The 23,712-nt window shown below is 41.6% G+C and overlaps 1 protein-coding gene and 1 long non-coding RNA gene across 2 annotated transcripts; both read left to right on the forward strand.

Moving 5' to 3' along the window:
* Positions 1–363: 363 nt before the first annotated feature.
* Positions 364–14,282, forward strand: LOC144373900 (SH3 domain-containing kinase-binding protein 1-like). The gene is made up of 4 exons (XM_078036880.1): positions 364–494; positions 5,326–5,434; positions 9,625–9,753; positions 14,010–14,282. Exons 1-4 carry the CDS (start codon positions 364–366, stop codon positions 14,280–14,282), a joined length of 642 nt encoding a protein of 213 aa, XP_077893006.1.
* Positions 14,283–17,417: 3,135 nt separating this feature from the next.
* LOC144373892 (uncharacterized) lies at positions 17,418–18,556 on the forward strand. Its single transcript, XR_013433461.1, has 2 exons — positions 17,418–17,484; positions 18,410–18,556. It is a non-coding gene; the product is annotated as an uncharacterized LOC144373892 (long non-coding RNA).
* Positions 18,557–23,712: the final 5,156 nt, after the last annotated feature.

Consider the following 23,712-nt stretch of genomic DNA (forward strand, 5'->3'; position numbering starts at 1 on the left):
AATGGGCAATTCTTTGTGCCATGAAGAGTCAAGGGCCTTTTCCAAGTTGATTCTATCATGTCCAACATCAATTATCCCCATATGTCTGTAGAGGGGTTTTCTTCCAACTGTCACAAGAGCCAAGAGCCTCTCATCCTTATGAAACTTTTAAAAAATGCCCCAGCACTTGCCAGTTTAATAGTTTTGGACTAGTTTATGGGCATTAAAACCATTTTCTATTAGGAGGAAAAATTCCCAGCTAGGCTGAGAAAGCTTATATCAAGTTTCAACTTGATTCATTTCAAAACCCGCCATGAAAATTGGGACATTTTCTTCGCACCACAATGAGTTAGTCATGGAAATTCTACCTTAATCACAGCTGCCATGGCCGCAGTCATGAGGAGCATGCTCTGGGCCACTGAAAAGTTATGTGACAGCATTGAAGAGTTTGTCCCCTTTACTGTCAGAAAGCAGAATTATGTTGCAGTTTGTGGTCTGTGGAAGTATAACATGAGGTTCCTTTTTCAGCAAGTGACCTCATATGTGGTGCATGATTTTTTGTCTTGTTTTATTTTGTTGTGGGGCTAGGGATCAAACCCAAAGCCTCATGCATGCCAGGCAAATTCTACCACTGAGTGACATCCACAGCCCACATCTTTGTCTTTATGGCAGTTCAGTTTGGTTCTTGTTTCAAAAAAAAAAAGTGCTCTTTAAAGCTAAAAATGTAGAAAGTTAAACTTGGTAGAAATGTTCATTAAGAGGCTAAGAGAGGCTCTTCCTGAGGGAGTCTGACCCTCCTCTTACTCTCAATGACAGAAATGAGGCAGTCATCTCAGCCATCTGTCTTGGAGATGCTTGCTAAGTGTGGCCAGGTGCCAACATGCATGGGTCTATTTAGTGCAGACCTTAGCCAATAAAGTGAAATGGGCAGCCAAGCTTTCCCTGGAGATGTGGCACAGAATGCTGCCTTCTGCCCTGGCACTGCTGCCTCATGTCCCACTAGGAGCCACCTCTCTAAGCTATACTCCTAGACTAAGAGCTATCCCTGAGATGGTTTGTTCATTTATTCTTTCATTCCTTCGCTAACAGAATATCCGTGTGTTTTTCCCCTCAGGAATGAGCTAGACTTTGAGAATGCAAAGATAAGTTCCTGTCCTCCTGGGGCTCACAGCTTAAGTGTGGGTGATAGACACCATGCCTCTGAGTCATTCTGGAAGCATAATTTATTATAGAATGCCACCTCAAACATTGTCAAACCCTAAGCTCCCAGGTGGACTTAATTATTTGAGTAGGATGAGAAGGGTGGGTGGAGAGTGAAGAGGCTGTCCTCCATAGAGTTGAAGCAAAAGTTTCCTGATGTGAACTTGGCCATCCCTATGTGCCAGTGGACATGCCAAGCCCAACCCAAGGTGGGCCTAAGACTGTCCCATCTGTTCGCCTCACTCTAATGTCCTTGTCTCATGCTATTCTGCTTGCTGGGTCTACTCCTCTCTCCAGCTGCCGTGTGCCTGACCTGTTGCCAATCACCTGAGCTTTTAGCCACCACTTTCATCCAGTGCTCCAGGAACTATGTCACCCCTCAAATCAGGCCAGCACTCCTCAGCCTGACATTGGAAGACCCATCATAATGATGAGATTACCCCCTACAATTTTTCCCAGCAGGCTCTTCACTCACTGGGAACACCCTAGAATGTTCCACCATTCACCTGGTGGCCTCCCCTCTCCATACCTCCACTTGGTCAAATCCTTCCTTATCCCTTCCTGCTCTAAACCTCCACCTCTGCTATAGCAGTGCTTTTCACACTTTGCTATGGTTCGTATCACCTGGGGAAATGTAAACCTATCCATTCCCAGGCTGTACACCAGACCAGTTGAATCAATCGAGGAATAGGATTCAAAGACAAGGAGTATGTGTGTGTGGGGGGGGTGTTTAATTGTCCAGGTAAGTCTGCTGTGCAGTCAAGATGGAAAAACAGTTAATTAATCTTTAATTGTTCTTTAATCACTTTACCCTGCTCAGTATTTGCCTCCAAAGCTTGTTTTAGTTTCTTGGATAGGGTGATGATCTAGCTTGTCCAGCTCAGTCCCAAGAGCCCCCAGCCAAGGCCCTTGGCTATGACCTATTCATTGGAACTTTTATACAGCCTTTTCTTCTACCTCCTCTGCTGTCTGTCTGCTCAGCAACTGCTCCTCAGGCTTTCTCTTCAATCTTGTCCTCTCCCCTGCCCCAGGCTTCCTCTTTCCATTGTGCTACCTTCCATCCCCAACCACCTTCACCCCCACCAACAAACCACCCTGTCTTGGGCCTTACTCCCTTTTCCCCAGAGCAGTCAGGGATCTTCATAGATAACCTGCTAAACTCATTGTATGTAGAGTACATGAAAGGATATTTGTGCAGCATTTTTCTGTAATAGCAAAACATAAGAGGGGGAATGATTTGGACACTAATTATCCAACGATGCAGCATTGAGTAAATAAATGATGAGTGGCACTGCTATAGATTATTACAATGATCAAAATATTTGTGAAGATTTTTTAGAGACATAGCATATAAGGGTAAGTGAAATAAGCAGAATGCAATATTACATATGATATGAGCTATGCTCTCTATTTTATAAAGTCCTAGAGGAATAGGACTTTAAAAAAACAGTAGTTTTCCCAATGTGATACGATTATAGTTGACCTTCTTTTGTTGTTAACAAATTCTCTTCTTTTTTAAAAAAATCAGGTATTGAGTATTTATTACTTTTGTGATCAGAGAAAAACTAATTTCAAACAGTGAGGGAGGGGAAGAGAGGAAGGATAGGAAAGGAGAAGGAACTGTGGAATGAAATTGACCAAATTATACTATGTACTTGTATTAATATATCACAATGAATTCTACTTTTATGTATATCTAAATGCACCAATACTGTGTCTAAACGAACCCCACTATTATGTATAATTATAATGCACTAAAAGTGAAAATAAAACAAACCAATAAATAAATAGAAGGAAGCTCAATAGAGTAGAGGAAAGGGGCGGGGGAGGGGGAGTGTAGAAGTCCTAGGAGTTGAAATGGAGCAAATTATATTCCATGTATGTATAACTGTGTCAAAATAAACCCCACTATTCTGTATAACTATAATGCACTGATTAAAAAACTAACTAAATAGAAAGATTGAGGAATATTAATGTCAGTTAATGGCCTTTTGCATCAATCCACCTGTGTAATGGGAAATTTCCATTTCAGACAACAGGGAGTTGGTAGAGGTAAGGGTAGAATCTGAAGAAGAACCTGTTAAGAAAATAAGATTGTTTAAAGGGAAAGCCCCTGAAAGGGACTAGTCTAGTGAGCCAGCTCCTCCCCTGACCCAGATCTTCATGGCACCCCATGGAGCTGGCTGGAGAAGTGGGTCCCTTTATGACTCTCACCTAGGTGCTAAATACTAATGGGCTTCTGCTTGGCCTCCAGGTACCACTGATGATTTTCTTCAAACTGCCTTTGCAGGTGGTTAACCTTTGATTATTTTTATCTTGCCCTGATAAGAGTAATTATTTGAGTTATTATTCATTCACCAGGTGCTAAAATAATGTCACTTAATATAATTCCAGGTATATTTTAATGGCTTCTCCGGACCATTGCCTTATGCTTAGTTTTGCATAGTCCACTAAAGGAAATAGTTTGCAGATAACACCTGCCTATTCATTAATAGAGTAAAGCTGTCACACAGCCTAACTATTATAACCATGAGCAAAAAAGTTCTCCCCCAAATATGGGGGGGCACACATAATTTTATTTTTAACTTCTCTGCCCTGAGCCAGCGTATTTGCAGTTATGGCAGTTAGGATACTTTCAGCTGCAAATACAGACTATCTGATAAAAAAAATTCACCAAAATAATAGGGGTTTGTTAAAATCACATGACAAGAAGTCTAGGCACTTGGTCATTCCATGGTTGGTGGTTGGTGGGCAGGTCACTGGGGTTGTCAGTTACCCAAGCTCTTTCCATTTTTCCACTCTTCCATCTTCAAGATCTCCCCTCATGGCCATGCCTCCTCTTGTGGTCCCAAGTTGGCTGCTATAACTCCAGGCATCCTCTCCTCACCCAACAGCTTCCCAAGTCAGAAGGCAGAGGGATATAACACAAAAGACCTTCTTCTCACTCATCCCTTTCTAAACAGAGAGGAAATCTCTTTCCTAGAAGCTCAGTAGACTTACCTTTATTTCCCAGTGACCCAAACTGGGCTACATAGCTGTCTCTAGACCAGTCATAGGACTGGGCACATTGTCCTAAGACAAAAGTGGGGCTGTGTTAGAAAGGAGAGTGGGGAATGGTTTGGGAAGGTCATGTATGCCATAGCATTTAAAACACAGTCTACTTGTGGCAAAGAAATGGTATTGTCCTAGTCAACAGCAATAATGGTGCTCAGGGTCAGTCCCTTTCTGTTAGCCATTCCTCTGAGCATCCTACACACATCTGTACTTGGTTTGTAGATCCCCAGAACTCTACAGAACTGCGTAACCCATTGGTATGATCATTCATTCAAGAGGTTGGCAAAGTCTAGTCAAAGGCCTCCCTCCAGACATGTGTTAGACACATGAATGATCTGTTTCTCTGAGCATCAGTCACTGGGATGTAAGCTCTCCAAAGGCAGGGCCCATTTCTGCCATGTTCACTGGTATAGCCTCAGGATCTTTTGCTCTGGGTGACAGAGTAGTTGCTCAATGACAAGGGAATAATGGATGAACAGACTGACAACTGCAGAAGATAATAATGACTCTGAAAACAGAAAGGGGTTGGGCTCTGTGAGTTATTTGAAGAAGTAGAAGTTTGGTTTTCTCTCTAAGGAGTTTACAGACCAACATCAGGGTGACAGCTGATAATCAGACTACTGATTATAAAGCAGAGGAGGACCCTGTCCCCTCTTGTCTTTTGGAATCAATGACCAGCATTCATTTGCCTGTGGCTATTGTACCTTGTGATAACTGCCTTTTGTGTTGAGACTGCAAGAATGTTTTTATCCACTAAAATGGACTTGGATTTGTGGAAAAAGAGAATTCCTCCTTTAATCTTCTTTTTATAGCTTTTTAAAGATTTATGGATGTAGTTATTGAAGGGAAAAAGAAAAATCGTGTTTCTTTCTCCTGCTTACTAGCTTGTGAAACTAAGAAGGAAATGATTGTTTCATTCAGTTTGAATCATATTTATTGAATGGCCAAAGGATGTAAATGGCCTTTGTAAAAGATGAAGGATAACCCAGATGGAAAGGATGATTATTAAGAAAAGAGGTACTTGTGACATAATGTAAAAGCCTTTCTCACTCCTGTTTTTCCCTGTAACAATTGATTTTATTTTTGTTTTAGACCTAGAGGTTTTGACTCCGTGGTATCCTCTACTGAGAAACTCAGTCACCCAACCACAAGCAGACCAAAAGCTACAGGGAGGCGGCCCCCATCCCAGTCGCTCACATCTGTAAGTGTTTCCTCCTCAGGTCTCCTTGCTTCTCTACAGCTGAAAAGCAGGAAACATTAGAGATTCTTGCCAAGGACTCTTCTGCAAATGGCTGATTGGAGACACCCGAGGAAAGGGAGGCCATGGGATACACTTCCAACTAAATGTGATTTAAAAGTCTTCTTGAATCAAGCAATATTTCTATTTGTTCTTTGTGTTTCTGCCAGCAAAGTGGCACACCCTCTTCTCTCCCACCTTCCCTCTCTTTCCTTCTAGACTGATTCTTGCTTGAACCTGAAATGAAATTGGTAAGAAAAATGTCATGTTTTATGGTGGGAAAAGGGAAATGAGACTGATGTGGTTCATAAACAAGACAAAAGATTTACTAAATAAAGACCTGCGGCTATACAATGCTAGGCAATAGCCTTTGTCTCCCAAAGCTCTGTCATCTTCACCCTTCCATGGAATAGCATGTGGACCTTCAGAAAATTGTTTTTAGACTTATGAGGCAGCTGGTTATGTAGAAGACACCAATCAGAATACACAGAAATTTTTTTGTTTTAGTCATTTGGAATAAACTCTCATTGCAAACCTGTTACTTAGACCAGATTTTTAAGAACATGATTTATAAAGAGAGTAAACTTGTAATCCTTCCCCTAAAACAAAAAACTATTAACCTCTTACTATATATCCTTATTTTTTTAAATTTCTATTTTGTATATATAAAATTATTTCTTCAAAAATGGAGATTATGGGCTGGAGATGTGGCTCAAGCGGTAGCGCGCTCGCCTGGCATGCGTGCGGCCCGGGTTCGATCCTCAGCACCACATACCAACAAAGATGTTGTGTCCGCTGAGAACTAAAAATAAATATTAAAAAAAAATTCTAAAAAAAATGGAGATTATATAGTATATATTGTTTTGGACCTTGCTTTCCCCACCTTAAATTGCACACCTTTCTCCCCAATCATTGCCCCTTCTTCCAGAACAGCACATTTAATGGCTGCCTACTCTTCTAATGTGTGAGTATATGACAGTTAAACCAGTGTACTATTACTGGATGTGTATGTTGTTTCCGGTTCTGTGGAATAATCTTGGTGCTGCTCCCAAATTATTCATTAGGCACAAATTTTGTGAAATTGGGTCAAAAGGAAATGCATAGTTTGCTTTTGCCATAGTTTGTAAATTTCCCCTCCACAAAGATTTAAAATACCTTCCGTAAGCAGTATGTGTGTGTGTGTGTGTGTGTGTGTGTGTGTGTGTGTGTTCGTTCAATCTGTCATCTGTCTATCTATCTGTCTGTCTGTCTAATCTATCTCTAATTATCACATTGCCTTGTTCTTGCAGCTCTAAGGTCTTATAACCTCCACCTAGATACACCAAGGAATTAACCTTTCGTAGGTTTCCCAGGATACTTTCTCTTCTCACCTCATCACTAATCCCTCATAAACTGTCACCATTTAGAAGAAAAAGAATGCCACTTCCTTTGAGCCTCTTCTCTCATATCTATCGAGTCTGTAAGTGTGGTTTAAATCGTCCTATTTGTCCTCTTTGTATGAAACAAACCTAACTTTGCATTGACACCTTTTTGAGAGAAAGACTTGAAAAAGCGGCTTCCTTTTTCACTGTTCTATAGAGTTCTGTGGCAATGCCGCCTTCTCCTTTCTTCCTTTCCTTCTCTCTCTTCACACCCCACCTCAACATGCACATACACACAGTCTATTTCATTGCTTCTTAGCATCTTTCCATTTCAATTTCTCAGTCTTCTCTCTTCCACCTTCTCTATAAATCCTTCATCATTTTTATTTTCTTTCCAATTTCTCTCCAACTTTTCAAGGTCTAGAGAGCCCTGTGGCTTCCAGAATTAAATAACAGATTTTAATTACCATCCTCACCTCAGTTCATGCATTCTCTGCCTGGGAGTTGTGTGTACTTTTGGGACAAAGTTAAGGCATCTCATCCCTCCCACTTTTGAACTATACAGTTGTTCATTCATGCAACAGATGTTTATAGACATCTATCCCATGTGGACCAGATACTGTGCCAGGTACCAAGGATCTAACTGGGAATGAGAACTACACAGCTACTACCTTCAGAAAGCTTATAGCACAGTGACTCAAAGCTTGACATTTTATAGGGAGTGATTCTGCTTATGGACTTATGACAACAGAATACATTTGTGCTTTAATGAATTATAGTGACCATGTTCTCTTCCCTTCATTCCCATCTGCCCCCATTTGGATGTATACATTGAATTCCTATTTACTCTTCTTACAGTTAGCCCTTGTGGGTTTTCCATAGCAAAATGGAATCTGTGGATAGGGACATATTGCTAAAATGCCACTAGGGGAATGATTGAGGAAATGTGCCTGTCATGATTCCCCAGCCTGTGGCCATTCATCCTAATTAAAGCTATTTACATTTATAGGATTCAAAGAGCAAGGTTTGATTGGCAGCTTGTGCAATACAGGTTATATAGGAAGAAACAGGCTTTTTGAATAAAAATCTCAAAATTAAAGGATCCAGGCATTGTGTGGTAGTTAAGCAGTTAAGCCTAGATTAATAAGAAAGCTTGGTTGGGGGTGTTATTTTAGGTAATTGGATTTTCAGATTAAATGAAGATTAACAAGTAAGATCTCTTAAAGCACAAACTTTGCTTAAAAATTCCCTAAAATATATTAAGTTTCTGCCTTAGTAAGTAAACAGAAGAAAACAAACAATATTTACAGGCATAATTTTTCTATAATGACTTTAAATGGTGATTCTGAAAAGGAATTTTTTTACCACAGGGATAGAAGGCAGAGGGATAAGGCTGAATATGAGCTCACCCCAAGATATCTCTGGAAGATTCTTTATTTTAAAAAATTCCTTTCTATGGGAATTTTTATTTTCATTTGCTTTGTTCTAAAATGGACTAATTCTAGCTCAAGAATCATTTCTAACTAAGTGAATTCTGGTGAATTGGCCCCCATTCATCTGCTTTTTGATCTTCACAGTGATCCTCACAATGAGGCAGAAAGGGCAGGGGATGTCGTCTCATATTTTACCCAAAGATGCTCCATTCTGTAAACATACTTTAGTAAATACAGACTTCAAAATGGATAACAACTGGTGACAGTAATGAGGGCAAAGATTTAGCTGCAGCTACCAAAGAAGAAATGGGCTTGTTGTGCTAGCAGGCAGGGCTGTGCTCAAGGCCTGCAGAAACTCTGCTCACCGGATGTGTTAGTCAGTTTTTCATCACTGTGACAAACCCAATAAGAACAACTTAGAGGAGGGAAACTTCATTTTGGCTCATGGTTTTAGAGGTTTAGTCCATGGTGGACCGGCTTCATTGTTCTAGGCCCAAGGTGAAGAAGAGCATCATGGTGGAAAAGCAGCAGAAGAAAGTTCATCTCATGGTAGAAAGGAAGTAGAGGGACTATAGGGAGATGCACCCTTGCAGAGCATGCCCCAGTAACCTGCCTCCTCCAGTCACAGCCCATCTGCCTACAGTTAACCACCCAGTCAGTATCTTCAAACTAGGATAGACTGATTAGGTCATAGCTCTCATGATCTAATCTTTTTTTTAACCTCTGAATCTTCCTGTATTAACAAAGGAGCTTTTGGGAGACACCTTCAAACCATAACTCAGGACCACAGGCCTGGCGGTCCCTTGCCTTTAGAAATGGTCTCCTCTCAGATAAGTCTTTTAGGGCACTTCAGTGTAGTACATTTAGTGAACCTGATAAAGGGTTGAGGAAAAGGATAAGAAAAGATGGAGGAGAGAAGCATGAGAGGCAGCCTTCTGTTGACTGTGGGTTCTTCCCCACCAGGCTGAGATCCTTGTGAGGGCAGGGATTGTGTATGCCATGTCACCATTAAGTCTACAGTATCTAGCTCTGTGCTGGACACACAGTAGCAAATGTTTGGAGAAAGGAGGGAGCAGGAAAAGATGGACAATGGCTGCTTGTGTGGATGAAGTGATTGATTGGCATTGGGGTAGAGATCCTGGCTTAGGAAATCTTGTTTCTTGGTCTCAGACCTGCCAATAATCAGCTCTTATTATCTCTTGTACACAGATATTAGCACTCTCTGCCTCACAGGGTTTTAGTGGGGAGACAGAGAAAATAGAAGTGTCAAATGCTTTGAAAAGCATACAGCATCATATTAACAAAAGCTGTCAGTTAAGGTATGATTCTGACAAAAGCATTTTCTTTTGGCTTTATCCAGTCCTCCCTTTCAAGCCCCGATATCTTTGACTCCCCAAGTCCCGAAGAAGATAAAGAGGAACACATTTCGCTTGTGCACAGAGGAGTAGACGTGTCAAAGAAGACTTCAAAGACTGTTACCATATCCCAAGTGAGTGACCAGCCAGGGTGAGGTGTCCCTGCCCTTTCATGCATGCACTAACGATGGGTTATAAACCAAAGCAGGATAAACAGACAGTTGCAGGTTTTGTCATTCTTTAGTAACAGTGATTACTATAGTCATCAAAGTCTCTGAGGCATGTTGCACAAAGTGTCCCAACTGGGCAGAATCAGTGAGCTCAAATTCAGCGATTTATTTACTACATTTTCTCTTGTAGCAGAACCCCTTTTCAAATTGTCATACACACACAATCACAAATGCCCTTACAACCAAAACAACTTTAAAAGCCTTCATGTTTCTAGAGAGACTACAGTAAATATTAAATGTTGTGTTCTTCTTCTTACAGATCTTATCTTTTACGTTCAGAGCTGGCCAAAAATTATAATTAGAAGTTCATATAGGGTCTCTTTTTTTTTGTACCAGGGATTGAATTTAGGGGCACTTGACTACTGAACCACAACCCCAACCCTATTTTGTATTTTATTTAGAGACAAGGTCTCACTGAGTTGCTTAGTGCCTCACTTAGTTTCTAAGTCTGGTTTTGAACTTGTGATCCTTCTGTCTCGGCCTCTCAAGCCACTGGGATTACAGGCGTGCACCATTGTACCCAGCCATAATATGGCCTCTTAAAGCTGATTTGATTCATGTTCTAGAATACATTTATAATCTAAAATATTTTAATGCATTGCATGCCCAGGGATCCCAGGGATTAGTAAGGACAGTAAATTATTTGTGAGAAATAAAGAAGATGACATAGCTAGGCACAGTGGTATGTGCCTGTAGTATTAGGATCTTGGGAAGCTATGACAGGAAGATCACTTAAGCCTCAGAGTTGGAGGCCAGCATGGGCAACATAGCAAGACCTCGACTCAAAAAAAGAGGGATAGCTGAGGGTGTAACTCAGTGGTAGAGCATCTGCCTAGAATACACAAGGCTCAGGGTTCCATCCCCAGAATCACACACACAAAAAGACATTGTTAGCTACTCCATTCAACTTTTGAAGAGTAAGCACCCTATACAATCTCTGTTCTGCCTATGAATATAAACCAAGATTTAAAAATTCCTTTTTCTGTTACTTTAAAAAAAACAGTCATTTGGGATTATTTTCTCAGAACATTAGCAATCTCTTACTGTCTAAAAGTAGAGAACTAGTCTTTTGAAGCAGGAAATAGCCCAAGAAGTCAAAGATTATGTGAGATTTTTCTTCTCATGGATTTTTTCGGGGGGGGGTGGGGGGGAGTACAGGGATTGAACCTAGAGGCACTTAACCACTTTTCATAGATTTAAGAATTTACATGTATTTTTTTCCTTAAAATCTGTTACAGTAAGCAAAACATGATCCTATAAGACAGATCAATTTTAACTATCCACAAAACCAAAGCATTCTTTCTTTATAAAGAATTCTATGTACTAAAATTGGATTTAGAGCTCACCACCATCACCAACCCCCCTTTTTTTTTTTTTCTGGTTTTCTCTGACATCCCTGGGGTGTCTTTACAGTGACATCTAGTGGTGGATAATGGCTTTTTGTGTTTCTGATTTGCAATTCTATTCCATTAGCCTATTTCACTTCCCTGGAGTTGTCAGGTTGCATTTTTCAATGCTTCTAGAAATTCCACTTGAACTAATTTTATCAGGGAGTGTGGTGATCTATACTCTGTGAGAGCTTTAAAAACACTTGTTAGTTGAAATGGGCCATGAGAGCCAGTCATACAGGAAATGCCAAAAGAAGCATTGATTCAAGAATATCTGAAGTCAATGGGCATTGGTAGGTCGTGAGAAGTACGAAAGGATGCAAGATGGGAAATGGGAGAAGGCATGAGCCCAAGAATAGGTAGTTAACAAAAAAATAATAATAGGACAGCACAAATCTTCAGACTTGAATCCCAGTTCTGCCAGTGATTAGCTGTGAGACTTGGGGAATTACCCATCCAGCTCTCTAAACCTCAGTTTCCTGCTTGGTGAAATGCTTGTGCCAGTTAATCCCTGTTTAAATTGTAGAGCTGACGTCCGGCATGTGATTAGCACTCCATAAATGTCAGTTCCTCTTCCCTCGTACTATTACTCCTACTAACAACAAAGCACGGGCTGGCGGATCACTCTGCCTGGCAGCAGAGAGCGCTTTTCCTCAATGGTAACTTGGCAGAGAAAAGGCGAGCAGGGAGGCTGGGAATGATGGCCCATCTGCTTTGGCTCACTCTTTCCAGTCTCTGCCTCTAGCACAGCCTGAATCCAGACTCTACATCCTCACTGCTATGCCAGCCAAGCCCCTTCTTGGCACATGCCCTGGGGTGGCCGGCTGGGTGCCTGCTGTTGGAGGGAGTCCCATGGCTATGGTGCCAAGCTTCACCAGCAGCCTCAGCTTCCGCTCTATCACTTACCAACATCCTATCCCTTTACTTTGCTTCCTCCCCACCTGCCTACCAACTCACTTCCCTTTGCCAGTGTCTTCACCCTGGACCTTCCAGGTGCCTCTCTCCTCTCCTCACCTTCCCAAGACTGTACCAGGTCCTGTGCCCTCCTGGCTTTCTCAGGACACTTTTCCATCAGGCTTCCCCCACCTCTCTCCTCCATGTTCAGCCTGACCCTCCATTGACTCTTCCCCCCAGATATCACGCGGCTCATAGTCTTAGCCATATCTGAAAACAGGCAAAACCTTTCCTTTAACATGTCTCCTCCTGAGGCTTCTGAACAAGTTTATGCCCTCCTCCCTCCACCCTATCTTCCTTTTTCAAACACATTTCCGAGAAGAATCCTCAATTTGCTGGCCAGAACTTCTTGCCTCCCGTTCAGAAGCTAATCTCCTTCATTGTGCTACTGTCTCCCTTGCACTACCAAATGGGCTCTCCTGTTTTCCTCTCAGCACTCTTTATGCACTGTTCAATCATTTTTTCCCCTTCCAGAAACTTCTCCGGGGGATTTCCATCATCCAGGTCCCTCTACTGATCTTGCTTCATCCCCTCTCTTGCTACTCTTCACAGTTGTCAAGGGTTCTCTCTCCCTTCTCTCCTTGCCTGTTCACCTTGGGCATTCCCTAGGTTTCACCATTGGGCCTCTTCTCTTCTAACTCTGTCTTATCTGTCCCCATGGCTTCTACTCCCTTTACCCCAACTCAGTCTTTTAGTTGCTGGCTGTGTCTACCAGACCCATCCCCTTGTGTCCATCCCTCACTCAGGCTCCTAAAATTCGATGTGTCTAAAAGAGAAATAATTATCTGGGCTTTCTACGGGCTCTTCCTTCTATGAAAGATACAACCTTGATACCTGGTTCTTCCCTCCCCACGTGTGGCCCTTGATCCATACTTCCTCTTTTACCCTCTGGGCTGTATCTCATCTCCCTGGTCAAGGGGCATATCCTCTGTGAGGACTGGGACTCCATCAGCCTCTCCTACTACCCACCCCAACACCAGGTGCTTTGTTAGATGTGCTTGACTTTACCACATCTGTCTATTCTTTTTGGCTACTATCCAGGTCAGACCTTTACTATTCCTGGTTTCCATTGTGTGAGTCTCCCAGCAGTTTTCTCCAGCTCCTGCCATCCCTCGGGCCCTTCTGTGTCCACAGCAATCTTTAGCAGGCTCCAGTCATTTTCTCCCTTTCAGCCAGCACCTTCTCCCTCCCCAGCTTTGTTCTCTCTCCCTAGCTCTCTCCTGCACCCTGTGACCTACTAAGCATGAATGCATTTTGCTTTCTTGTGTGTAGACAAGAAAGGCTTTTTCTAGGACCTTCTCTCCTCCTACATCTTCGTTCTCCAACCATCTCTTCTTTCTTCTGCCCCCTCCAATATGGGGCTGTCAGCTGCTCCTTCCTGCTGCTTTCCTTCTGGGATGGTTGCCCCTTAAATGAATTTATGGACCTCTCTGTGCTTCCTCTTTCTTGTGCAGTCTTCCCCCTCATCTGCAGTGTACTGATTTGTTTGTCTGTCTGCACTCCACTGGTTTCTCAGGCAAATGTCTTCCTCACTTTCAAAGTTTGTGGAACCTGGAAAGCAATTGGGTATCTCTATATTGTATATGAAACCAGTAAGAAATTATCTATCCATAGAGAAGACCATCTTCCCCCACTCAGGTTGGGGACAGGCCTGCACCAAATCAGCCCTTAGTGGCTTCTGGATGAAGGAATAAACAAGTGAAGTATGCAGAAGGAAGTGGGAACAGGGATGTTGAAGGAAGGTCTCACTCACCAGAACAAGGAGATGCAGTTCACAAATCCCTTTCTTTGAAACCTCTTCACCTTCCCTCATCACAGGTGTCTGACAACAAGGCATCCCTGCCGCCCAAGCCAGGGACCATGGCAGCAGGCGGCGGCGGACCAGCCTCTCTGTCCTCGGTGGCATCCTCCCCACTGTCGTCCTCTTTGGGAACAGCTGGACACAGAGCCAACTCCCCATCTCTGTTCAGCACAGAAGGAAAACCAAAGATGGAGCCTGTAGCCAGCAGCCAGGCGGCTGTGGAGGAGCTAAGGACACAGGTCCGCAAGCTAAGGAGCATCATTGAGACCATGAAGGACCAGCAGAAGTGAGTGCCCAGAGACCCTTTGCACATGGCTTCTAGATGGCCCTCCACTAGGCCAGGACCTGGGTCTGAAAGTCTGGGTCCTATCCTGCCCCAAAGAGTGAGCCAGATCTCCCCCTGATGATGGCAGCAGTGGTTGGAGTGTGTGTGAACCCCAAGAGGCTTAATTTATACTTAAGTTATGCTGTGTGTTTTTATGTTCAGTCTACTGTGTGTAGGCAGGGCATAGGCTGGCCATGGGGTATACAGAATGAGTTTGTGGCAAGGACTGATACCCTTAGCAGGTTCCTAAAAAGAAAATTCTTGAAATCCCCTATAAAATACAGTATTTCTGTGTTAGTCAGCTTTCTATCACTGTGACAAAATACCTGAGAAAATCAGCCTTAACACAGGAAAGGCTTGGGGCTGAAGTGTGGCTCAGTGTTAGAGCACTTGCCTAGCATGTGTGAGGCACTAGGTTCGATTCTTAGCCTGCATATAAATAAATGAGTAAAAATAAAGGTCCATCAATATCTAACAAAAATATTTTAAAAAGTAAAATTAAAAGAAAGAGGAAAGAATTATTTTAGCTCATAGTTTCAAAGGTTTCAGTTCATGGTTGTTTGATCCCATTGCCTTCAGGCCTGTGGCAAGGAAGTACATGATGACATTATGTGATGGAAGAAACTGCTCACCTCATGGCATCCAGGAAGCAAAAGAAAAGAGTTGGCCAGGGTCCCAGTATCTCCTTCAAGGGCATACCCCCAATGACCTAACTTCCTTCCATTAGACCCCACCTCCAAAAGATTCCACCCCCTCCCAGTAGTACCACAGGCTGGTAACCAAGCCTTTAACTCATGGGCCTTTGGGAAACATTCAAGATGCAAACTATAGCAGTACATATACCACTTATTAAATAAGCCCAACAGCCAGATTTTCCTCTAGCATCAGAAAAATTGCAACTTCTTCACTTAGCTGCCAGATGAATTAGTTTGCCTGTATGAGGAACCATGACATATGAGGATATAGGGAATATTAAACCTGAGACTTCTCACTTAGCAAGATGTTTTTACTATGAGATGGAGGGGACTTTCTCCGTGTGTGCCTACACAGACTCTCTTGCCACATCTCTCATCCTCAGGGAGAACTTGGATGGGGAGAGAGACCTGTGAGCAAAAAAAGTGTCATATATCAGTATCACCCAGGATGCTGTTTGCAATGACAAAGCTGGTAGAAGGATTAGATATAGGGGCACTTATCTGAGGCAACTGAGGCTCAGAAGAGATCAGTTTGCTCTTTCTTGAGGGAACTGGGGCAGGCATCTCAAGGAAGCATTTCCAAGTAGGATTTTAAAAAATGATCCAGGATTGCCAAGAGCATAGCACTCTAGCAGAGGGAACAGCTGACTCGTGAGTATGCATTGCAGCCTAGTGGGTCAGCCCAATGTGTCCCCTGGTGCCTGGCTACCTTGTGATCAGGAAATGCATGGGCAAATGTGGCCAGACACCTGAAATCACACCCTTCGGAGGGAGTCTGGGGCTGGCAAAAGCCCTCACTTTGAGCAATGTGACTTTAAGTAGGTTCTGTTCCACTTAGGTTGGGTAATGTCAGTTGAAATTGGGGCCTTTTGGACTAACTTCCTGCCCAGTGGAGACTCATCCAATAAATATCAAGAACTGGCAGGTTGGTACTTAAGAGAGTCTCCTAAGACCAGCCAGGCTGTCCCTAACTCCGTAAAGTCCCCAGCTCCTATCTGGCTCTGGAGGTTACAGGTTTGGGTACCCAAAGCCCCATTAATGTCCAGACAATGTGTGTCCCTTGCCTAGAAATGACCCAATGGCCCCAAGACATCCCAGAGCATTGGTTGTCAGACTTTCCTGTATCCGAGGTTTTGGCCCATTGTACCCTCTGAGAGATGCCTGGGAGCTACTATGTACATGGCTGAAATGCTTTGCAGTCTGTGAATAGCCACCTCTCCCCATCCCCAAATGTGCTCTGTGTTCAGAGGCAAGCTCACCTTCCATACTCTTCCCTGGCTTTTCTTCATCAACTCCCCATCTTCCTTTTTCCTTCTAGACCCACTTTTATTAATTTAAGGCTGAGCCATTTTCTTTGGACCAATTTCTCCAGCTAACTTCCCCTACCCAGACTTAGCTTTGCCTGACATGGTCTTCCTAAGATTGGGCCATTCATTTAGGATCTCACCTTCTACTTCTTTCCTAAGCCCTAGGTGGTTCCCACTGAGATATGGATACATAATGTGTACTTGAATAAGTACAGCAGTGAGTCACAACTGGTTAATGTCAGATAATGTGTTACAGCCGTGCTGGGGTACTGTTCCAAGTACAGTGACCATTGTGATATTTACCTGAAATGAGCAGATGCAGTATCACTGTTACTGTGCTGTTTTCAACCCAGCTCATGGAAATGTACATATAAAATTAAGTGTTTGATATCTTAAAAAGGACATAGCTCTCAGACCAGTGTTTGGATGGTTGCAGTATCCCATGTATAGAGCCATGACTTTGCAAGATGATTGGTTTTGTTCTACTTCATTGTTTAAGGTTGGAAAAGGTATAGGCCATGTATCCTACTCAGGTCTGCTTTCTTTCCAACATGCTTGCCACATTGTTTATTCAGTTATTTCACCTCCAAGTTTTTGAATCTTACTATTTGTAGGATTTTGTAAAACTTGGTGAAAACATACTAGTTACTTTTTATTCATTTAAAACTCTGTAGAAAATGAAGGAAGTAGAGATGGAGTGGTATTTTGTAATTATATTTGAAGACCAGTATTCTGTTACAAAGGAATAATTAGAGGGAAGAGGACAGAATATGAGCCTGGATACCTGGAGTCTGTTTTTTGGGCAAGTCAGGCTAGGCACTCTGGGCCTCAGTTTCCCCATCTTCTCCTTTTGGGAGAAGGTTGGACTAAGGAATCTCAAAGATCATTTCTAGACCTACCGTTGGAAGGCTGTATATTTTGGTGGCCCCAAAATAATGTCAAGCCTTTCTGTCTGAAACAAATCTTAAGCAATAATAATGCAAAGAAAATCTGTTTGGTCCACATTTTCTTTGTAAAAGGAACAAATGGATTTAATGATAATAAGATGTTTCTTGTCTCTTATTGGGCTTTTGTTTAATTCCATTGCCGTCTGCTTTTCAAACGAGAGATTAAGCAGTTACTGTCAGAGTTGGATGAAGAGAAGAAAATCCGGCTTCGGTTGCAGGTGGGTCCATCAGGGCCTTATTTTTAAAATAAATGATTGTTACTTTTCTGCAGATTTAGAGGCACTTTTTGTGACAATCTTCTTAGAATTGTATAGTCTTACTACCCAACCTTCCCTGGATTCCATAGGTCTTGGGGAAGGGAAACATCAGTAAACATACCCCCAGTGAGGCTTCTCATGTGGAATTTATCTTAAATGTCTCCTCTCTGAAAAACTCCCTCTGGTTTCCAGAAGACTTCATCATAGTACCTACCAGAGGACATGGAGCTGGGGAGGCCCCGTTGCCATCTGGCTTCCATCATACAGTCACTGGGACTTCAGAGACAGTAGCTGTCCATACTTGGCACTTCCTCTTCATCTCTTTACTTCTCTCTGGTGGTCACATCAGTCCTGCCAGGGTATCTGAGCTCTGTCCCTCTCTAGCCTCTGATTCAACTATGCCATGACCAAATGGTGGAGAGTATGTGGGCATGCCAGTTGACCAAAGGTCAATGCTCAACTTTCATCTAGTTGTTGCCCTTAGTGATGAAGACACATGCTATTCAAAGAAAGGATAGGTAAACTCACCATGACTTTGGAGGTGCTTACACATACCCCCTTGGGCCAATCACAGCTGTCTTCTGACACCGTAAGATGGTCCAGTGTGTCAGGAAACTGGAATCCTTGCTGCTTTTGACAAACTTTGGATCCAAGTAGCCTAAGAATTAAAACATCTACTTTGTTCCTAGTGCATTGTGCCTGTGTACCTGTTATTAAGGCTTATGTCATTTCTAGCACTGTCATTGATTCTTCATTCAGATATCATTTCACCTTTGAAATTTTCAGGTTGATTATTTTCTTTCCACTGAGCAGGTTGATTGTCTTCAACTTTTATGAAAGCAGCCAATTCATTATAATTTTGTTTGATTCTTTTTTCCTTTTATAGATGGAAGTGAATGACATAAAGAAAGCTCTTCAATCAAAATGAATACTTGATAACTGAGATGTCTCATTATTCATCCTGAGTCCAAGACTCAAATTTTCTGCCCCAGCCAAAATAATCTTGTGCCAAAAGATTAAAGGTTTGCCTCAACATGTCCCTGTTTGAAAGATTAGCACAAAAGTCTTGATAGCACAACACAAATTCCATCCAAGAGGAGAATCTTCCCCATGGTGTAGTCCTGGGTCTGGCACTGGTTGTGACTTAGAGCAAATTGTGCTACAGGCTTTTCTACCTTGAGATCTCATGCGAAACAAAAACTCAGGCAGTTTAGTCCATAGTGGTACTATTTTGATGATATTTTCCATTAATAAAATGTAACTTCAGATTATTCGTTTACAAGCTTTATAATTTTATGAGTTTTTAATCATGTTTTGTCACTGATGCCCCTAGTGTTTGTACTACACCTAGTCAGAAGCGAGTGTCTTATTCTTTGGCTTCAGGTGAAAGCTGCCTCGCTTTGTGTTCCCCTTTAGGATTCTATTACATATGCAATTTTAGATCCAACCCATCCCTTCCCCTGCCAGCAGACCCCGCCACCCTAAGAGAAATTTTAGCTTATATATGATGGTATATTTACAAAAAAAAAAAAAAGAGAGAAGAGAGAGAGAGAGAGAGAGAGAGAGAGAGAGAGAGAGAGAGAGAGAGAGAGAGAGAGAGAAAATCTGGTATTTGCTGCAATGATCTGTGCCTTCTTTTTACCACCCTCTTGATTGGAGCTTTTGTGATGCAGCTACCATGATTCAAAAAAAAGAAAAAAAAAGTAAGAAAGAAAGAAAAATCTGCCACTTATCTAAGTCCACTAGAGGCCACTGTCTTCACAGCTTCTCTCACCCTAGCCAAAGGTCCTAAGAGGAGATAGCTGAGAAGTTGGGCTCTGTGGTACCAGCTGTGACTTTTTCAGTTCCTCCTACTTTTAGGTTGTTCATGAAACTAGAAATGTCATCCCTGCTTGATTTTTCATCAGCCAAGTTAAACCCCTGCTTCCTGTCCTTTGCACCTTTTGCGTGAACAGAATATGCATTATTAAAGCAAAAATAAATAAAAGTAAAATGCAAATGAAAACAAGGGGGGGAAAGTTGTATTATTTCCTGCACTGGGTTATCTGTGTGTGTTATTGTTTAAACTGTATTCACATAATGTCATTTGCCTTGCTCACTTGTAACCCCTTCCTCAAGTCCAAGAGAATGGGAGGGAGGGTCTTGTTGAAGTATAGCCATTGGATCTTTCTTGCATTTATGGAATTGCTTTTTCCTTCCTAAGGAAAGTGATGTTTGCTTATCTGCTTTATCTTTGTAGCACATGAACAGTTCAGCCTTAGAATATGTAACTGTTTTACATCCTTAGCTGAAAATAAGGGGCATACTGTATTGCACGATTGTTCAGGGGTAGAGATGGAGGATGTGGTCCCTTAATGGCCCCCAAAGATGTTTGATGTGTTTCTAAGCAGCTGCTTTGCCTAATTCGAGTTTTATAGTGAAACTACGAAACATTAACAGATTTTACATAGCTGTGATAAATGCAAATTGATAACAGTGAAGGAATGATGCAAAAACTCACATTATTCATCATTGGAAGTATAACACATAAATATCTCTTCCTTTCTCTTTCTCTCTCCCTTCCCTTGCCTTGCTCTTGCCTGGATACTCATCCATTCTGATTGAGGCCATTACTTTCCTCTCAGTATTTACAAAGCCCCAATGCCCTGGTCTTCCTGAGCGGGAAGGGACACAGTTAAGGAAAGGGAGTGTGTAAAGAAAGAAACTTCACACCCTTTATTCCCATGTCTGGATATATTGCCTTTTTAGCAGTCTTGGTCTCAGTGTGCTCGCAGCCAGAAGCATCAAGTTTCTCATGGCAGCGTAAAACATTCCTGTACCCCTTGACTGTTCTAAGCTTTTCTGCATTAAACTTGAAGCCTTCAGAGATTCCCCACCACCTAATATAAGAAAGAGGATTGGGTTCTTCAATGTTTGAATTTTTCATTTACTCAAGAAAATCCCTGATGATATAGTTTTATATAATGTGTATACAGAATAGGAATGTTAGTAATTAAATTGAGATGTTGGGGCACCCTCATGGGGCACTAGCAACTTGGAATGTAGAGAGCTGATGTATTCTCCTCACAGAGGCCATTGGCTTCCTTTGGATAAAGAGAGGGAGAAGCGATTGTAGAAAGAGAAGTTGGCATATCCAGCTTCATTACTGCCCCTTGGGCTAACGAGCAAGAGGATTCTGCATCATGGAACTGGATGAGCCACTGCCCACACAGCCACCATCTTTACTCTTGGCAAAATGGACCCATCAAGAATATTGAAAAGCTTGAAAGTATCACTTTTGAAAAAAAAAAAAATTCTTTTGCATTCAGCATGGACTCAACCAAGCATCTATGGAGATTATTTTTTTGCTTAATTTTCTAAAGTTGTATTTAGAAAAGTCTTAAGTATTGTGCTTTGTAAAAGAAGATGATTAAAATGAAATTTCGTGAAAATATTTTTGTTCAAAGCTGTCATGGCCCAAGAGGAATGGTTTCTTGGAACATAAACCCTTTTTCTCCATTTTACACAATTTGATTAATCTTATAGAAATGTCCTTAGAAGACATGAAATAACCCATTAAAATCTGTGCCTATGAATTCCATTTTTTAAATTGTTCAATTTTACATTCCTATCTAAGCAGAAAATGCTAGTTAGGTTTTCATTCTTTTTTAGTGTAAAAAATCATTAAATTATCATTATTCAAATAATTGTGTAAAGCCACTTTTATTCATGTAAGGCCCTCTAGGGAGCACACACAAGTACATGATTCATTTTCTGCCATAAGGACATCCTGTATCTATCATCACATGTGTATCTCTGGTTAGTAATGGCAAGGTTTATTTCTTTTCATAAGCAGCTCCTTGATGGGAAAACTGCAGGGTGTATAATTTATTGTTCAGAGTTGCCATGGTCTGTATAAAAATAATCCTCAGGTGTCACAGAGGCTTTTTATTGTAACCTGGGGTCATTATGGTCCTAACCCCCACACACACACCAAGATTAAGGTTTGTTCCTCTAGTTGTTTCTTTCACAGATTAATATTAAGATGTTTCAGCACCAAGAGGGCTTGGTGAAAAGCATTTCCCTTTGATTTTGTACAAATGAGAAACAGAACAAAGAGACACATGCATGGGTGATGGATGTTCAGCATGGTTGATTTTAGCATCCAACAGAGGGAAAGCTAGGTTCTTAGGACCAGGGCTGGGAACTGAGCTGCTATTCCCAAACTTGGTTTGTTAAGGGCTAAGGCAGAGAAAACCCTCCCATCCATAAATAAATGTCAGTGGCAAAAGGACTGAAAGGGGGATCAAGTCTCTTAAAGGGATGAACCTTGCCTGTTTCCTTGTTCCGTCCTTAGGGTCACTGAGGCTTGGTTCCCAACCCATGCAGCTTAGGTGACTCCTGAAGCCAACAAGAACCCATGCAGAGCATGCAGGTTTCCCAGAGGGGGGTTTATTTCATGCCTTTTCACTCTTTTACAAAGCGAAGTGGTCACAGAGGCAGCCCCTTCATGCAAACAGCAGTATGTATTTATCATGTTCATGAATTTGGAATTCAAAGTAAAATGTGCTGTTCCTTTTTTCTTGTTAGAGCAATAGGTGATGACTTATTTCAACCAAATAATAGAACAAGGTGATCTAGTAGGTCATAGATAAGAGTTTTCTGAGGAGGAAAAAAAGAAAAGCTAAATTCCTGATGAACTAGTTTCATGGTGCCATTTCTTTAAAGGGTAATATAATAAGTTTAATTAACTTATAGAATAACCTTCATCTATGTCCCTAGTTCTCCAGAAAATTAAATTTTATTAGCAAGCTTTGAGCTCTGTGATAGAATGGTGCCTTGAAAGTGCAAATTTTGTTTATATTTTCATAAGTTTTAAGGGGTTTGCAAACCAATTCTTTTGGTACTGAGGATGAACTCAGGGGTGCTTTACCCATTGAGCTACATCCCCAGCCTTAATACTTTTTATTTTGAAACAGGGTCTCATTAAGCTGCTCAGGGCATCACTAAGTTGCTGAGGATGGTTTTGAACTTGTGATCCTCCTGCCTCATCCTCTTGAGCCACTGGGATTACAAACAAAAACCATGAAGAAATAATAACATTTCTAGGATTATTTCCCCCAAAGAAAAACAGTTGTCTTAAGAAATGGGAATAATTCTTTTTAAGCTTCATGATTATTTCTTAGACTCAATTGGAGAACCAATAATTTAGCTGGGGCTGAAGCTCTGCCATTGAATACTGAAAGGAGACAGATGAATAGGTATTTTAGATACTTGTATGAAAGGGCCACCCATCCCCCTGCCTGAGTCCTGGGAGGGGGACTTGGAAAATGTTATTGTTTTTTCTCAATCAGGGTGATCTCCTTGGAGGAAGTGAATCTGAAATGAGAAGGACCTGGATTGAAAGAGGGAGCCATATCAAAGGGAGCTTCAGGCCTGGAGGGAGATTTTATCTACTCTCATAGCAATATATCTAGTGTTGAGAATATGGGATAGGATGATAAGACAAAACAGAGTGACAACTTTCATGTCAATAGCAGACACCTCACATTGCTGAGGATGGGCCTATTAACAAGAGCCTTACCAATGAATCTCTCATCTTTTAAAAACATCTAGTTGACCAGAGTGATGTATACAGAAAGTTCAAATGTAGAACACAGTCACTTGTTCAATTTTTTTCTGATTGTGAAGCTACTATTATATTGTGCCCAAAGTACAAAACAGAAAATATAAAGAGAAGGCAGGAATGATCCCAATCTCAGTCAGAAACTGCCTTTAACTGTTTGGGTCTCTAATAATCAAGGTCATTCGGTATATATAGTTTTATTTTTATTCGTGATATTAGCTTCTCATTGTCCTTTTTCAGTAATAAGATTTCTGATGGCTATATAGTATTCCACCTATAGATATGTCAGATGATATTAAGCCAATCTTTGATCAAGCATGTATAGAGTTCTTTTTTTTAGGTATAGAGTTCTTATGATGTGCCAAATGCATGATAGGTACTAAATGCTTCATAGCAAGGTAGGCTTGCTCTCCGAGCTCAGAGCCAAGAAGGGAGAAGTAGTTGAGTAGTTGAGTAAACAGGCAAGTCTTTGTAAATGAAAACATGATCACAGAGAATTTTTTTAAGGCTTTGGAATCAGAGGGGGGAGGTGCCCAGTGGAGCCATGAGGGTGGAAAGGTTCAGGAAGGAAGAAAGGGCATTTT

The sequence above is a fragment of the Ictidomys tridecemlineatus genome, unplaced genomic scaffold, assembly GCF_052094955.1.
Source record: "Ictidomys tridecemlineatus isolate mIctTri1 unplaced genomic scaffold, mIctTri1.hap1 Scaffold_52, whole genome shotgun sequence".
NCBI lineage: Eukaryota > Metazoa > Chordata > Mammalia > Rodentia > Sciuridae > Ictidomys > Ictidomys tridecemlineatus.

What these genes read in the sequence shown, in the direction of transcription:
- LOC144373900 (XM_078036880.1), top strand. Translation starts at nt 364, where the DNA reads ATGGCCGCAGTCATGAGGAGCATGCTCTGGGCCACTGAAAAGTTATGT. An exon ending in CTGTGGAAGTATAACATGAG is followed by an intron (nt 495 to 5,325) that starts GTTCCTTTTTCA and finishes TTTTTGTTTTAG; the next exon opens with ACCTAGAGGTTTTGACTCCG. An exon ending in CATCCCAGTCGCTCACATCT is followed by an intron (nt 5,435 to 9,624) that starts GTAAGTGTTTCC and finishes GGCTTTATCCAG; the next exon opens with TCCTCCCTTTCAAGCCCCGA.